This window comes from Gymnoscopelus microlampas (assembly GCF_963454915.1).
Source record: "Gymnoscopelus microlampas genome assembly, chromosome: 10".
NCBI lineage: Eukaryota > Metazoa > Chordata > Actinopteri > Myctophiformes > Myctophidae > Gymnoscopelus > Gymnoscopelus microlampas.
In genome coordinates, this window is record NC_139947.1 from 28291950 (window position 1) to 28310096 (window position 18147).

General features: G+C 38.6%; 2 protein-coding genes across 3 annotated transcripts; one reads left to right on the forward strand and one right to left on the reverse strand.

Moving 5' to 3' along the window:
- Nucleotides 1-1366: 1366 nt before the first annotated feature.
- Nucleotides 1367-10978, reverse strand: etv7 (ETS variant transcription factor 7). 2 transcript variants are annotated; one of them, XM_084068621.1, is made up of 9 exons: nucleotides 10787-10978; nucleotides 10300-10450; nucleotides 9402-9566; nucleotides 8418-8600; nucleotides 7094-7213; nucleotides 6287-6424; nucleotides 5499-5641; nucleotides 4521-4621; nucleotides 1367-2774 (listed from the first exon to the last, which is right to left on the reverse strand). In XM_084068621.1, exons 1-9 carry the CDS (start codon nucleotides 10877-10879, stop codon nucleotides 2606-2608), a joined length of 1263 nt encoding a protein of 420 aa, XP_083924747.1. In that variant the 5' UTR covers nucleotides 10880-10978; the 3' UTR covers nucleotides 1367-2605. The 2 variants fall into 2 exon arrangements, with proteins under 2 accessions (XP_083924747.1, XP_083924746.1); XM_084068620.1 differs by having other exon boundaries at nucleotides 10300-10453.
- Nucleotides 10979-13003: 2025 nt separating this feature from the next.
- Nucleotides 13004-17627, forward strand: LOC311053575 (putative methyltransferase YdaC; the record flags this gene model as incomplete). Its single annotated transcript, XM_084069184.1, has 4 exons — nucleotides 13004-13106; nucleotides 14203-14459; nucleotides 15014-15225; nucleotides 17462-17627. Exons 2-4 carry the CDS (start codon nucleotides 14205-14207, stop codon nucleotides 17625-17627), a joined length of 633 nt encoding a protein of 210 aa, XP_083925310.1. The 5' UTR covers nucleotides 13004-13106; nucleotides 14203-14204.
- Nucleotides 17628-18147: the final 520 nt, after the last annotated feature.

Genomic DNA, 18147 nt, shown 5'->3' on the forward strand with positions numbered 1-18147 from the left:
ATTGTGGTAGTAATATGGGTAACATGGTCTTGCCAGCTCTTCAGAAAGCAGAACACTTTCTGTTTCTACTTACTGAAGGCGATATACCCACACACTGTGTGTAACATCATTACAAGGCATTAAAAGACATACAGTAAAAGGCATTTAAAAAACTACAATAGAAGGAATAAAAGAGGAGAACCACAAAATTAGGTCAGGGTGTATTTGTGGTTTTACTTTTTCTGATTCATCAGGAGCATCGTATTGTGAAACATAACATATTGTGGGGCTGACTGACTGACTGACAGACAGACTGTGTCAGTCAGTGTCAGTCGTCAGTGTCAGTCTGTGTCAGTCAGTGTCAGTCAGACTGACTGACACAGACAGACACGGACTGACTGACACAGACAGACACATACTGTATGCGTAAAACCAAAATAGTGAGCTGCTTGTAGATCTGCTATTTTCAAAATGTTTGCCTTTTTTATTTAATTTCACAATTTTTCCAATGTTTGACCAGTTTTTATAGTATAGTTTTTACTTTTGATGCAGTAATGGTCTTTTCTCTTTTCTTTTTTTAGGTAGGCTTAAAAGTCCTTAAATTGTCACTTCACTGTCATCTGGGGACCCCTCCAAAATCATGTGGGGACCTCCTGCAGGTCCTGACCCACAGGTTGAGAACCAATGCGATAAATAACAGATTTTCTTATTTCAGAAATCCTACTACACCACAGAACTCAACACACTCCCAAAAATTAAAAGTATCCAGTATCCAGGATAGTAGTGTCTAGCAGTACTCACTTCCAGGGACAGTACGTCCATCCTATGTGAGAAACTCGGCTCATTTAATCACTATTTGATTTTGATTTATTTAGCACAATGTAAAAACAATACAAAAAACTGTATACACAGAATAATAAAAGAATAACATTGATCTCTACATCAGTGTTGGGCAATATTACTCAGGAGAGTAACCTGTTACTTATTACATATTACTCCTTAAAAAAGCAATAATATTATATTACTTATTACTCTGGCAGAGTAATACCTTACACTACTCGTTACTGGGTAAAATAATAATACTACAGTAATATATTAAAAGTAACTTGTTACTGCCCAACACTGCTCTACATAACCCAAAGGGAAACCATTGAGTGTATTGCTAAATGAGTATCAAAAAGGCAGGTTAATGTTCCCTCCAACAGATCTGTTGTTGATGCAGTAGGATGTCTATCGGAGCAGGTCTACTGCCCTCTGCAGTCTGTCTGTATGTTGGTAGGTTTGTAAAAGAATTATGTCCAGAAGGACTCCATCACTCCTATAGGGTCCAAAGAGTGCTACTGATGTGCGTGTCTAAGTGTAGGAATACAACATATAGAGCTTTAATTCTAAACACTTAAAAAACATTTATTAAAATTTTTACATGGCAATAGTTTCCTCCAATTTAAAAGACATTTGGTATGCATCTTTATAACATATTCTTTTTACATAGATCCACACGAAGAAAGCCTCAACATCGGATCATGGATACAAGTACCTCACATTGACGCAATTCTGCCAACATTCTATAAACATTAACACTTTATCCAAAAGCTCCACTGTATACCCTCCCCACATGACAGCAATCATGTGTGGTCAGTAATGTTCATACTTTATATTGCTAAGCAATGTCTGGAAAAAGATAGCAATGCATGCATTGCAGTACACAGAGTGTTCATTTATGGTTACATTTGGTTACATTTCACAAATGGATAACTGTACATGGATTTGACTGTGCATGAACAACAGAGCAACCCTGAAATGTATGGATGTATTATTGTTTGTGATGCTAACATGACTGCATCCATTACATTTCTGGGTCTTTACTGTTAGTGTTTATTCTATTTTAATCACAGTAATAAATACTTCCGTACAGTACATCAATTCACAGTAAATTAATAATTCTCTCACAGTACAACTGTCATACCCCAACGGTGACTGGAACAGTGGGCACCTGGTATTTCTGGGCACTTTTAAATATTTGATTTTCTATTTACATTTACTTTACAAACAAGGGACCAAATACATTAAATATTTTTAAATTATATTTAAGGCCCAATGCTTCTACAATGCTACAAATTACAAAACCTGTGATAGCCAGTTATTTTGGGGATAAACAAGAAGTTGAAGGGTAAACGATCAGATAACGATGTACCGTGCAATTTAAAATCCGATGTCAGCAAGGGCATGTGGTCGCAACGGGTCCCTAACGCCTAACCAAATGGGTTCATATCTGAGCCAAGTCTCCATTTTCCAAAGCAAACATTTATTCTATAATTATTTACATTTAGGAAAAAAATGTCAATTTAACATTGAGGCGCCCACAAGGTTTAGGTGCCCTCTGGACTTGTATCCACACCAACTAGTGTATTTTCTTATACTTACTGTGTTTAGTAGGCTATATTATCAAATAAAGAATTGAACTGTTAAAGAACTGTTAATGTTATGACATTTCTTGACTCTTTGAAGACACGAGCAACTCTCCTTTTCAGACCCGTTTCAGCTGAAGGAGAGTTCATTCTCAGTTGTAATTTGTACTTATCGCAGTAATTATATTTGAATTCCCAAATACACATTTATTTAAATGTCACTGAAGCTCTGACGGTGGAGAGGCAGGTTCAGGGGAAACCTCTAAGTTGTCCTCGTTGAACTCATATGAAGGATGGTGATCAAGGGTGTTTCCATCGCGAGGTGGAGTGGTATTTTTATAAACCCCGACAAAATGGGTCCTGATGTCCTTGGGGGTCTTCAGAAACCTAAAAAAAAGGTTGCAAAAGCAGAAAACAGTCTCTGTCTGTTACATCTGGCATTATTGACATGTATCATATCTGAATTATGTCCACTTGTCCAGATAATAGTTAGCTAGCTTACATTTACATGTGGCATTAAAATGTATACACTATGAAATCAGATCTGTTTTCCATGTAAATTACACTTTATTGTAAAATGTATAGCATATCACATTGACTACTGCACTCTACATCTGCTGTTACCCGCACAGCATTTACATTTAAACTTGTTCGCTAATGTGGCCAAATGGGTCTCGGATCTTCAATGCATCTTGGATGCAGTCACTTTCTGAACTTTGTGTTTTTGAGTGTTAAATATGCAAGGGGTCAGCAACTAAGTAACTGGATTGTGTGTCAAACCACCTTACAATAATACATATATTGTCATAAATGTTGATAAATAAAGATTTGTCGTATAACTGCATACTTGATAGAACTGCATGTGTAATCAAATGTTACAGGGGCAGATAGAAATGCTTTTTTAGCCTTGAATGTCGCATGAGGTCATTTTGTTGATTAAAAATGAAACAAATGTTTTATCTGGAATGAGACAATCATACTCCTTTTCGCAACAGAACAAGAGCTCTTTCATAGAACAGAGGCTCTTTCATTGTTCAAGATCTTTTCATACATAGAGAAACTGTGTATTAGCATGTGAAACACACATCCTACCTACAGTATTGATTTCACAAGGGGTTCATTGCCACAGTGTACCCTGTTGCCTGATTCACGTTTGTCTGTGCCTGTCGTCATTCACTCTCAACGTAAAAGTATAAGCATTCTTTAAGTGGGGGGAGATTCTCAATGTTGCATGTACTGTATTACTGTATTACTGCATTACTGTGTGGGACTGTCATTCAGATATTGTAAATTCTTTACAATATAATAATATTGCTGGCGTGCCACTTGTGGCCGCCTGTTGCCTACCACTGCAATATGCTGACAAACAGCAACTTCTGGTTATGCTCTTGCCACAGATTCCACTTGTTAGTCATTGAGCTACAGGAACCCAGGAAATGTAGTAATGATTAGCATAATATCATTATGTTATATGATTATTAATGTTATATTATAATATACGTTGCATTTATATGGCATAGTTTAAATGAGTACTGTACAAGAAAAAAAGAAAAATAACATTAAAATAGATTCAAACCAAAAAGATCAGCAAATAAATTAAATTAAAAGCTAGATTCAAGACATGGGTTTTCAACTGGCTCTTCAAGGTGTTTAATGAGCTTGCCTCAGTAGTCAGTAAACATCTTTAATGATGTTCATATTCATTGCCTATTCATATTCATTGTCTATTAAATAGACAATGACATATTTCTCAGCAAACAAAAAACCCTACAAAGTCTACAGTCAACCTGTTTTAGGTTTCCGACAAACCCTTCCTTTTTTAGCAGACCTTCATAAGTAATTTAAGCTAGGCTGGAAATCTAGCCACTTTTGATGTAAATAAGGTTTACCGTTACTGTAAGGTTTACCGTTACTGTAAGGTTTACTGTTACTGTGGCGGCCGGCCACAAGCGCATGACAGAGTAGAATAGTTCTTTCTGGAGCCACATGGAGTCCATTATGCTCGGAAGAACTACAACGCATGCAAAGTGGATGTTTGTTTGGCTGACATACTGTAGCCATATAGCGTATTACAACCTCTTGACCCAGGAGTGCATGTTAATGTCAGGTTATTTACAGCTTTCGCAGACCAACCTGAACGTCAGCTTCTGTCCCGGCTCCTTCTTAATGATGTTGAGTTTGTAGTAGTGCCTCAGAGCACGGGACATCTTTTCATACGTCATGTTGATTCGGTTCTGTGAAAAGAGATCACACTTCATTAATGCCCAGTGGTCCCATCATCATCATCAACTTCACTCCGGCTTTAATACCAAGAACTAATGTGCTTAAGAGAACGTAATGTATAGAGCAGGAACACATTGGAATGGGCTTCCGCCACATATAATAAGGATAGACAATAAATCAAGCTTCAAAAATACATTAAAGGAAGCCGTGATTAGTAAAATAGTTAGATTTAGTTAGCTTGTTTAATGGTTGAACTATGATACATTGGATATACTATTTTATTTTATTTCTTTTGTAATATTTTTTCTTTTGTTTGTAATTTCTTGATTTGCAAACTTAAGTAATATACTATGTAATCATTTATAGAATTTGTGAAGATAGAAATCTTCAATCATTTTTGTTTTGTTTTGTTTTAACTATGCAATGGTAGAATTACATTGTATTATGTTTTAATTATATTGTGAAGTATGAATGTTTGGACCCTAGGAAGAGTAGTCTTCACTGTGGTGAGGACTAATGGGGATCCGTAATAAACAATAAACAATCGTCACTCACTCTCCTCTTGCTATTATATGTTCTTGCTAGGGCTGCAACTATCGATTATATTATTTTATTCTTTTTTTGCGTATGAGTAACACAGCTTGAGTGCAGCAAGTCGTGCGTTAAGTACTGGGAGGAGTGGGAGCTGGTGGTAGCTGTGGCGGTCTACCTCAGCAATCCATCTCCCAGGCGTCTAGCACATTGTGACAGCGAAAGACTCCCGCTGTAACCGACAATAAGCCTCTCCCGACTGACTACTTAACAAGCTTAGAATTCGTCATGACGTGTTTGTAAATCTAAACTATGTTCATGTTTGAAAATGCTTCTTAAGGAACCGTCCCCACTCACTTTGTGGTTTCCCCAGAGTCGTGCCAGTCCGTTGGGGTCCACCACCCTGAACACCATTGTGTCCTGGTCATCCCAGCGGATGTAGTCGTGGTAGCGCTGGTCACAAAGGAGGTGGTACACATAGTCCCACAGCAGCTTGCACTCTGCTCATCATTCAGACATGGTTTGACATTTTGGAATCAGATGAAACAAATACATTTGTAACTGCCTTTGGTATCAATATTCATCATTGTTAAAGAGGTTCTTTTTTATTAAAGCTTCGATATGTAAGATTCATGTCCTATCCAGTTCCCTTGCGCGTGCACCGAAAAATGCACTGTTGAGCTAGGCAACATATTTCCCTTTGAGTTTTATGCAACACTGAACCTCTTATTAATTTATGAACTGTTTTCCTGGCTTGCTCATTCATTAGTCTGATTGTCAGGGTGAAGAATCGGTAGTAGTAAAGCTAATTAAGGCTCTGTTCCATTTGGTGTAGCATGCTTTCCAGTGAGCCAACATGCACAGCATAGCAGCGCCCTGACTCTGGAACGGAACCTTAATTAGTCTCATTGGTTTTACACCTGTGAACAAAGTTACATTACACAACTATTTATGTCAATATGGCTCCCTTGAAAAATGCCTATTAAGGACACTTTCATTATTGTATCAGACCGCTGGCCAAATCTTACACTAATAATGAACTTAAGATACAGACGACTGTCCATCCAAAGGGAGAGGATGCTTGTCTTGTCAGTTGAAACACGTTCCACCAATATGGCGCCCACGCGAACCGACTTTCTTATTACCTGGGATGCGGCCATTGGCTTCGCATGGCGGACTCCTCGGTCTCAGCTGATTGGACAGGTTGAGAGGCTCCTCCCTGAGGCCAAGAACGTTTGGACAAGGCTGAACGTGAGGACAAGTACAGCCAGGTGTAGACACATCTGAGAGAAATTACAGGAATACAGAGATAGGGATACACTGAGAGAGAGAGAGACAGACAAAGATATGAACCTAACAGAAAGACACTTATAAACGAAAAACATTCACACAACAAAATAAAATAAAATCCAAGAGTTAACTTATCCATTCGTAACTCATAAGGTGTATACATATAACCAAATTAGTTTCATTTGTACACTCTCAGAGTTGAAACGATGCCCTTTCAGTGTATCTGCAGTGCCCTGGTTTGCTGTGCTTCAACATAACCCATTTAGACCGGGGAAGAATCTGTGTCATTTTTAGATTTCTTTGGGCTATTCAAAAAATAGATCTACAAGCTCTTTTTTTTTTAGATATCGTGAAAATTTGTGTATATATTATTATTTTTTTTAAGCGGACATTTGTAAAATATTTTGTTCCAGGGACCTCGAGAAGCAACGATTTGAGTTACGAATGTTCGCTTTAAAAAATATATATATATATTTAAAGATTTGCACAAAGGTCACATCACAGGTTTACATATGTAAAAAAAAAAAAAAAAAAAAGTTCCCATCCTTTGTAGTTTTCAAGAAGGGGAAGAACAATAGAGAATAGAAGGACAGAAAACAGAAAACGATTCAGATAATAAAATATTCCTGATATATAGTATATCAGGATTACATTATACCCACTAGTGTGTGTGTTCTGAGAAGGGCGTGGGGGGTGGTCCCTGAGAGGTGATGTGGGTTCTGGCTGGCTTGTCACGCTGCTCACGGTGGCTACGGGCATTGTGTTGCTATAGACAGTTGAAACTGGAACAAAGAAAATATGGGGAAGTGTGACTAAGACGAAGAGAAAGTAAAAGTAAATTTCACCAACTGAACATTTTCACATGAAGTATTGTGTTAACGATTGTCATACTGTACTTCTCAGTGTCAGGGGTGCATTTCACAGAACAAAGCTGATTCCTGCTCTTGTGAAACAGCGGATAGACATGCCCCAATAGACACGCCTCATTACCAGATTTCCTGGTAATCCACTCCCACTGGCGTACACCCAACTGCCCATAAGGCACGGAAAGCACCTATTCATGCCAGGTAAAAAGTGTGTGTGCGTGTGTGTGCGTTTGTGTGCGTGTGTGCGTGTGTGTGTGTGTGTGTGTGTGTGTGTGTGTGTGTGTGTGTGTGTGTGTGTGTGTGTGTGTGTGTGTGTGTGTGTGTGTGTGTGTGTGTGTGTGTGTGTGTGTGTGTGTGCTTTTATCCTATATTAAAATTGACAACTGGGGGGACTGGCTGGCCGGCAGACCTCGATGATGATTCAATGTATGACTGTTTGTGGGAGTTTGTTCACCAAACAAACCACAACCACATTTCCCCATAACTTCCTTGTCTCAAACTGCAATACTTGGAAAACGGTCTATTGAATTTCAGAACAACAAGAAGGCAATCACTTCCATCTGAAAATGAAAACTCAAGGACTTATTAATTAATTATCCACTGTGAATCATATTCCCTCACTTGTATCGTCCTCCTACTTGCCCTAATATGCCTTTATGGTATATTAGGGCATATAATCTGCTTATCAGCATTTTCCCACTTTTCCTTGCACTCACTGTTGTACTTGAACATTCAGGAATATTATGAGCGCTACAGCTCAGAATCACACACTGCTTAGATCTTTGATTTTCAGCAAAGAGATTTGGTGTAGAGGGAAACACTAGTGGACCTACTGTAGTACAGAGCTCTGGGGGACCCTGGCCAAGTATATAGGGTTTAGGTGTTTAAGCCTTATATTAGTTGTATATGGTGAAATAGCCAATGTAAAAGCTCACAACGCATCGCAATGTGACACGTTGTGAGCTTGTAGATCTGCTATTTTGGATATTCATGAAACAATTACACATTTTGAAATATTTAAATAACATTTTAGATTTGGGGGATTTTTGACAGCGGAATCTGTCTTGAGAGATTACCTAAACTATAAATGTCGTGACATTACATTTCTGAAGCTACTGACCTTGGTTTCCATCAGTTGTGTGGGCCTGGGGACCTTGAACCTTGTGATTGCTGGGTGTTTGGATGTGGCTGGTATTGGCCTGGGTATTGGCACCATGGGCAGATGAGTTCAGGGGGCTTCCAATTCCAGTTGCACCCGTCCTGTGCTGTTTGACACACTGCAGTAGCTCATAGAGCACGTCACCTGGGTGGAAAGAGATGCGTATTTGTCATTGGCCAAGTTTATTGGCATAGCAAGCATCTGGATACTGGACAATAAGTTGTCTCTCCAGCTTGGCATCAAAGGTTTACAGGTGTAAAGGAGTGAGTTTTTGTTGCCGTTGTCTTTTTGTTTCCAACATGACAGAAGTGTGTCCCAGGTGTGTGTGTCAGTGCGCATGTGTATCTCAGTCAGATAGCGACATGGCAGAGAGATCAGCCTTTACATCGTGGAAGTATTCACATGATTTTGATTAGCAGCCGAAAGGCTGCACAGGTGTACACCATGGTATACACCATGTACCCTCAGATGCCATGGGTACCCGGCGGGCACCTGGGGTAGGGAGCTCAAAACAAGTCAATAGCCACAGCAGAATAAGCTGTTTGGCATTGGCAACCCACATAATCAGCTGCACTGCTCATCCCACAAAAGCATGTGGGGTACCATTTTAAAGGGGAATTAACAAGCTTTCCAACGGTAAAATGTAACATTTATTTCCAAAAAACACTGTTAGGGTGCGGTCACACCGAACTTTAATTCTGCCTTTTGGGCGGATTCTGCCAATGCTACTGAGCGGTTTGTTGCCATTTGCGGATTTCCATTAAAAAAAAACACTCCGTTCCCATTGAAAAGCATTGGCAGAATCCGCCCTCATAGTCAGAATTAAAGTTCTGTGTGACCGCACCCTTACAATAGAAAAATAATCTACCAAACACAAATTTCCCCAAAATGCTATGTTTAGATAATTTATAAGTCAGTGGTAGGCCTATGTGCAAGAATCTCTACCTGAGCTGGGGCAGCGTCTTCTGAAGTCTTCTTTGGTGAGCAGACAGAGGGCTCGTCCGTTCATCTCAAAATGTCCTTTCTCTGGTCGACGCAGACAGTACTCCTTCTGAGCCCAGTGGAGCCAGTGGTTCACATCCTCTTTATCCCACAGTGATGGGTTTATTCCTGGGGAAGAGACACTAACACATTCAAACACCAACAGGGCAATAGCTAATCAGTCTAGTTAACAGAAGGGTGTATTGCTTATTCAGTGTACTAAACCAAAACATTTGGACTGCAGATATCCAATAATTTCTTTGTAATTAATCTATTGATTACTTTTTCGATTAACCCATTAAAACCGGGAAAGCATCTGTGTAACCACTTTAACCATGTTTTATACGTTGGCTATTCAAAAATAGCAGATCTACAAGCTCATATAGTGCCTTATATAGTGCCTAGCAGCACTCTGCTATGAGCGTGTAGATCTGCTATTTTTCAAAAATCTTGAAAATCTTTGAATATACATATTTTTTTAAAGCGAACAACTTTTACTCAAATCTATTCTGGGGGTCCAAAATATTTTGAGATGGGGGGTCGGCGGCCAAATGCATATAATTTTGGTGGTTCTTGACATGAAAAAGTTTGAGGAGCACTGATATAACAACATAGGGTTTTTTTTCAGAAAACTGTTGCTGCGAGCTTGTAGATCTGCTATTTTTGAAATTGTTTGAAAGTTGTACTTGACATTCCCATACTGACTGAATAATTTCAAAAATAGCAGATCTGCAAGCTCACAGCGTGTCACTTTGTGCCGTGCTGCAAGCTTGTAGATCTGCAATTTTATAAATTATTTGAAAGTTGTACTTGACATCCACTATACTGAGTGAATCCATAGTGAGGGGAGGGAGGGACTCACTCAGGCGTCCAGGTAGATGATACAGGTCCTCCTGGGTTGACAGACTGACCAGAGGAAGCTGCTGTTGGGCAGCAGAGGAGACTGTAGTAGTAGTCTGTCTGCCTGACTTTACTGACACCATGGGCAAAGAAGGACTGCTTCCTCTATTCTCCTGCTACAAAAACACAATATAGACAAATGTCTATAGGCACACGCACGTACAGTATGCGCGTCATGCGCGTGCACACGAATGCAAGCAGCCTATGCATGTACAGTAGCTAATATTCAGACTTCAGACTGATGTTTCAGACTTAAAACATATGCACACAATATTACACAGTGCAGTTAAATTATTTCGATTTTTTTTTACACTCAAAAGTATCAATTTGTATAATAATATCCATATCTATTCATGGTTAAAAGCCTACAGCAGAAGATATCAAAATAATAGTGAAAGTAAATTGGAGCATGAATGATATTTTCCCTCATGCCCTCGGATCACACCTACCTTGTTCATAGGTGATGGGGAAACGGTGTCCATGCCCTTTTTGTTTGTTTGTTTATTTCTTGTTTGATCGTTTGAAACAGATGATTGGTCCATGAATTCCTGATCAAGGACAGTCTGTCAGCTTCGATAGCAAAAACTCCGCTCACTTCCAGTAAGGCTAAAATTAGTTGCATATATAAAACTGGGCTTACCTTCCGGGAAATGAAAACGAAAGGAACGTGATTGTGCAATGAATGGTGCGACAGCTATCTGAGCTGTGTGACCTACGACCCATTGACATACTGTAACAACACACATGCAATCAACCTACGTGCACGAGCGCACGCACATATTTCTTTGTAAAATAGTTTCTATAGCTACAGAATACAGAACGACCAAACTTAGACAACATTTGTAGCCTATATCAGACAGAATTGACAGAATTGTTCTTGTAACTTTCACTTTCATTAATCATCAGTGATGTAAGTACATTTACTCAAGTACTTATTGAGGACCAGTAATTTTAACTACTCTACTTAGTTTAATATGTCATTTTGAGGGGTTTTTTTTTTACTTTACTGGAGTATTTCCAATTTTCAGTGCTTTTACTTCTACTCCACATCTCAAAGGCAAATATTGTACTTTTACTGCACTATTTAAAACAAAAAACTTTAGTTACTAGTTACTTTTTAGATTTGGATTATTATATATAAAACAAAAAAAAACATTACATTACATCAACTACTTCAGCCCTATTTCAACTTTGGCTTTTTGAAAATAACCGATCTACAAGCTCACAACGCGTCACATCGCGGCGCGTTGTGAGCTTGTAGATCTGCTATTTTCAAAGCATTTTTATACATTTGGAAACGTGTGAAATGAGACATTCTGCATAATGAGTACTTTTACTTCCAGTACTTAAGTATATTTTAATGCGAACACTTTTGTACTTTTACTCAAGTACATTTTGAATACTGGACTTTTATTTGTAACAGAGCATGTCTACATTGTGTTATTGGTACTTTTACTTAAGTACAACATGTGAGTACTTCTTCCACCACTGTTAATCATGAATTAGAGAGAGACTTAATTTTTTATCAAGTCCAACAAAACTTTTTTTTTTTATAGGAACACAACAATACAAGAAAAATTAGCAATTGTCATTAATAAGAAATGGGAATGTCCTTAAACAAGATAATTTACATAATCGATTTAGGCTGTTGAGTGTCCATGAGCTGTGTCCATGAGCCTTTGAAATGTCTCTGCTGCTCCATGTAATCCAAATGGTATCACTGTGAGATGATACAGGCCAGATGACAGCTGTGATGTCTTTGGCTCTCTGTCAGGTATTGCACATTTCCCAGCCACATCACAACTCATCCATACAGGGCTTCGATAGGGCAGTGGTTCTTAACCTTTTTATGCCGCACCCCCAAATAACTTAATTAACTGGGGACCTGAGTTGAGGCATTCAATTTTGTTTGACTCGGTTCCACAGATAACATTTTTGAAAATAGCCGGTCTAAAAGCTCACTACGCCTTTCAATGCGATGCGTTGTGAGCTTGTAGATTGGATATTTCAATTATTTTTGCCTCTTTCTTATTTGACAAATTTGCACTTGCACATGAAATAACGTACAGTGTGGGCGAAGAAAGCACTGATGAATCAAACTGTCGACCTGAAGGTTCAGTTAGGAAAATGTGAATGTTTTTGCATGTGCAGATAAAACTATGACTCCAATGGCAGAAGAGCAGAGAGGCAGGCAGTACTTTGCTGTGCAGCCATCCGTTACAAGTATGATGAACTCTGGCAGAAGGGATGTTGTTTTAACCAGGCTGAGACTGGGACACTGTGGTCTAACCAGCTACATGGATGTCCTAGATTAACATCCAGATGGACTCTGTCAGTGTGTGGCCATCTGGAGACTGTGCAACATGTCCTGTGTTGACCTGTTCTCATGCAATAATTACTGAAGTCAGAGGCAGCAGTTATTCAGAGAATTGTCAGATCTGGGTGTCGACTCTCAAGGAATTCTCTTTTAAGTCTATTTTTACACCTGAGTTGAACTTTCAACCATTTTTTTGGGGCTTTCTCCACTCTACTGGACTGTATTACAAAGTATAGGATAAAACCCCTCGTCTGTGGAGGGCAGTATTACATTTATCAGTGTACAGCTTGCTGGAAACCAAAAGAAGAAGAAGAGGAAAGAAGTTGTTTCAGGAAGAGAGGTGAGAGATAGACAGTTGTAGGCATAACTCTATGGTTGTAGGTTGTAGGCTATATTTACTAGTAGTCAGCTACAGGTTGCCTGCTTTTGAAATAAAAAACAGCAGCTTTATGGTATGTATTCAAGATAAACGTATAACACTGTACCCTATAATGAGAGAAAAGTTAGATTTATTTATAGCTTTGTGTGATGTAGTTGTCAAACTGTCAGTGTTAATGGAATGCTTGGACAAAAAAGGACTAGGACCTAAACAAGAACAAATGTTTTTGACTACGATTATTTCTCTATCATTTTTCAATTAGTTTTAAGTCATGCAGAGACACGCAGAGATGGCTGCACATATTTCCCCCGTGTGTGTTGTTGAACCATTTACTTTTAGTTTCCCTGCAAAGTTTTATCTTCAAATTTCATCATAATGGACTTTGGAACAAGTAGCCTAATGGTTCTTTGGGAAGACTGTGTCATAGAACAGCCTAGGGAAACCAAAGCCTTTTCACATTGCAAGTCCAACAACAAAAATATATATTTTGGAAACTTCCTTTATAATAATAATCAAGAAAACAAAAACAAAATATTAATGTCCTCTTACAAGTACGGATGAATAGTTCCAACTTTAGAACTAAGCAGTCCAAAACGAGCCAGAGTGTGCAACACTTTCAGTCAGCACCTCACCACATCCATTGATGTGCAATACCTTTCCTACTATGTTATTCAGGTATAACAATAAGGTGCTTTAGACATTTTTAATATGAATAAAATGTGTGTGTGCTTCCAACAAACTGTGTTGTTGTTTGTAACATTAATCCAGAATATAGAGACACAAGGTGTGAAACACTTGCGACAAACTCATTGAATACACACACATACTGTATCTGTATCTTGCAGTATCAGCTGTTTAGAGGCTGCAACAGAAGGTAAAGGGTGAATATTTATAACAACACGTTGTACATGTGGATGTAAAGGCATTACACACCCCATGAAGCCTTGAATTCATGATATTTTTGTTTTTGTCGCATTCCTGAGCCAATCATTTTATGTATAATATAATTATATAATAATTGGCTAAGAATGCGCTAAAAACAAAAGAATCTCCATGATTTTAAGGCTTCATGGGGTGTGTAATTGATAGTAAATAAGTCATTTTTGGGGGGAACTACTCCTTTAAGACAGTTCTGATAAATATAGCCTCCTTTCTCTCTTTTGTTTAAGTGATGTGGTACACTAGACTTGGGGCGCAGTTGGGCCGTCCTACGCGTTCAGTGCTAGGGTGGTTGGTCACTAAGTTCCTGACCAGGCACAACCGGCTTCTGGAGGAGAATGCAGTGAAGCTGAGTGGCATCCTACCAGGACACACCGTTCTGGAGCTGGGGCATGGGCCTGGTCTGGGGCTGCAGTCAGCAGCCCAACTGCTCACTGAACCTGCAGGCCGCCTCATAGGGGTGGATTACTCAAAGTACATGCATCAGGTACACAACAGGTTTGTTCTTGAGCAGTATAGTCAATGTGAATACAGTATTTGTATATGAATAGAATAGAATAGAATAGAGTAAGCAAGACTTCTTCTCTGGTATATTTTAACCACGTGAACCCCAGCATCCCTATTCTGGGGGAGCATTAGACAAAAATAGCCGCTCTACAAGCTCACAACGCGTTGCAATGTGACGTGTTGTGAGCTTGTAAATCTGCAATTTTTGGCGAAGTGATTTGGTGTATACTGAAAAAGGTGGTCCAAGTACAGAGCCAACTCAGGTCCAGTTTACTAAGACTAGAGGGTTTTAGTGGTTAAAATATACCACATACACATATGTGTATATATATATATATATATATATATATATATATATATATATATATATATATATATATATATATATATATATATATATATATATCACATTATCATGTACTGCAGTGTAGGTGGCTGAAAAAAACGATAATATTCTGCTAATATGGAGATGTCACTCAACCCTAATATCATTCTTCATTTGAAATCATCCCATAAATAATTCTTATCTTGCAGATGGCAAGTGAAGTGATGAAGGATCTTTTGGCCAGTGGGAAGGTGACCCTGCACCACTGTGACGTAGCGGACATGCCCCTGGCAGACAGCACCATAGACAGAGTGTTTCACTGTAACTGCTACTACTTCTGGCCTGACCTCAGGAACGCTGCTTCAGAGATACATAGGGTCATGAAACCAGGTAGGCTATTTCTTTCTTTATTATCATTACTGTCCTTTTAACTACTATTTACTATGGTAGATGCTGCTACAATGTCTGAGGCGACAAACTAAAATAAGATGTAACAATAAAGACCACCTTGAACCAGGTTGTTCTTTGGGATGTTTACATGATTAGAAAGATGTCATGATGGTCAAAATAATGCATGGCGTTTCACCACTTATTTACTGACTTGAAGACCCAGTGGTGATAATTGTAGCTTTTTAGCCGCGAGCTGAAAGCGCTGCGGCTCTACAGACAGCCTCAGACATCGTCACTCGCGACACGACATGTTTTCGACATGTTTTCGGGACACCTATTTGTCTATTGGCTGTCCTGGCTGTCCTTCACTACTTTACAGCCAATGGGGAGACACTACTTTAAAGCCCATGGACGGCACATGGACGGCCAATGGACGGCCGTCATTCACAGCACCCGCCTCTCCTCGCAGCATCCCCCCCCTCCGTCTCCATCTGTCCCTCTCCCAAGTCCCTCTCTCTCTCTCTCTCTCACACACACACACACACACACACACGCGCGCGCGCACGCTTTCTTTTTCTCTCTCTCTCTCTCTCTCTCTCTCTCTCTCTCTCTCTCTCTCTCTCTCTCTCTCTCTCACACACACACCAGCTCCAGCGAAAAGTTTGTGGTTGCTTTGTTGATGTGTTAGCAACATGCTATGCTAACCGTAATAGTGAGAGGACAGAGTGAGAGGCTGAGAGTCATAAAGTCATTAAGTCATAAAAAGTCGGCCAGCGGAGAATCTTCTAATTATCTGTGATTTACAACAGCCGCAGGGCTTCAGTGTTGATTTAACTCTGAGGAGCAGTGGAAGTACTCAAATGTTTTACTTGAGTAAAAGTATCAATACTGCAATGTAGAAGTACTCTGTTACAAGTAAAAGTCCGCAATTCAAAATTTACATGAGTAAAAGTACAAAAGTGTTGGTATCCAAATGTATTTAAAGTACCAAAAGTAAAAGTACACACATGTTTGAAAATAGCAGATCTACAAGCTCACAACTCGTCGCGATGCGACACTTTGTGAGCTTGTAGATCAGCTATTTTCAAATAGCCTTGGTATAAAATAGGGCTAAAGTGGTTAATGTATGTTTTATAATGTAATAATTTATATCTGCAAAGTAACTAGTAACTCAAGTTTTCAAATAATTGTAGTGGAGCAAAAGTACAATATTTGCCTCTGAGATGTAGTGGAGTAGAAGTACAAGTACTGAAAACTGGAAATACAACAGTAAAGTGAAAAAGACCTCAAAATTGTACTTAAATACAGTACTTGAGTACATGTAGTTACTTTACACCACTGATGACATGCCTGTCTAAGACAAGTCCCAGAGTATTCCTAAAACTGTATATATCTGTAGGCTATTTTTATTTAGTTATTATTGTCCATTTTATTTTCTTGCTTAATATTTTCTTTTCTTCATTATATCAATTATATGTAGAACCATCTGTGGTACAAGTTCCAACAACATTTCGCTGCTTGTATCTTTATGAGTCAGTAACAAATAAAGCTTCTTGAATTCTGCACAATCCTAATGTTGTAATTCACTGCAGAAGGACTTCTTTTGTACCACAATAGGTAGGCTAGTCCTATACCGGTTACTTATTTTTATTTTAATGTTAAGACATTTATGCTTGAATGACAGTGATTAGGCCATAACATGTTACAGCACTATAAAAAAAACAAGACATGACAAAGTCATAATATAGCCGCAAAATGTCATATTGAGGTATGCCATTTTTTGCCAGAGTTCTTCTACATTGCAGTATTGATACTTTAACTTGAGTAGTTGGGGGGGGGGGGGGGACACACACAATACAGCTGCTAATAATATGAATGTCAAATCATATTCAAAAGGACATATATTTTTTCACATTTTTTTTTATTTTTTTTATGTTTTTTCAAAAACATTTTTTTTTTTTTTATTTCAATTTCTCAACGGCAGATTGGGGCAAAAAAAGCCTGCCGCTCGCGGCTATATTATGACTTTAGTCATTTCTTGTTTCATCTATATCTATGACTGGATCTAAATATTAAACAGAGAATGATATCTTGCTTATATAAAGTCTGCTTCATTATCCTCCTTCAGTGCTACTTGAACATTACATTACTTTTCTTTGTTTTTTATCATCGTTTTTTTATGCTGTTCACTTTGTCTGGAGGAGGGTTTCAATTAGGTTTTACAGGACATTTCCTTTTGTTTAAACCTGTTGCTTCTGTGGACTGGACCGGATAGCTTACTTTGCATCTAAGCGGGTGATGCCAGGAGAGAACTGGCGCCCAGAGGCCTACATGGCAGCTCTGAAAGACTCTGGCTTCACTGACGTCAACATGGATGACAAGCAGGACAGTGGCATCACATTTCAGACTATCTATGCCACTGCCTCAAAATGAGATTTAGTGGAAGTTACCAAGTTCCAATGACCCTGATGTTTTTCTTTTAAATATCGTTGCTGTCGGTGGAAACCTTGTATGTCTTGTATATTACTTTGCAGGAAATGGAACAAAAATAATCTGTGTTCCAGGGGATCCAATGTAGTTAATAGTCACAAGCTCTTGTTAATACTTTTCATTGGTTCAATAATAATAAAACCCACAGACACACTTAACCACAAAAAAAAGAAAAAAAGCTTGTAGACGAGGATATATGAGACAAATCTTATCAACCATTCAAGGTGTAAAGTGCTGTACAATATAGTAATTCTGGCAAATCTGCATGTGCCTCATTATAGAGAAACATAGCAGTCAGTATTAAAATGTGTTAATGTTTGATAATAATTGTATACACAGTAAATAATTATGTATATAAGTATATTTATATATTGTATATATTGTTATCATTTATTTTAACCAGTTAAACCCTATAGTATAGTATATACCTTATTGACCAGAGCCATCAGTGGTCTATACCAGG

Excerpts from the sequence above, each read along its gene's own strand:
- etv7 (XM_084068620.1), bottom strand. The coding sequence starts at position 10,879 with ATGGACCAATCATCTGTTTCAAACGATCAAACAAGAAATAAACAAACA. Across the intron at positions 8,601-9,401 it reads AAGACGCTGCCCCAGCTCAG|GTGACGTGCTCTATGAGCTA; the intron begins GTAGAGATTCTT and ends CTTTCCACCCAG. Across the intron at positions 4,622-5,498 it reads GACTCTGGGGAAACCACAAA|AACCGAATCAACATGACGTA; the intron begins GTGAGTGGGGAC and ends CTCTTTTCACAG.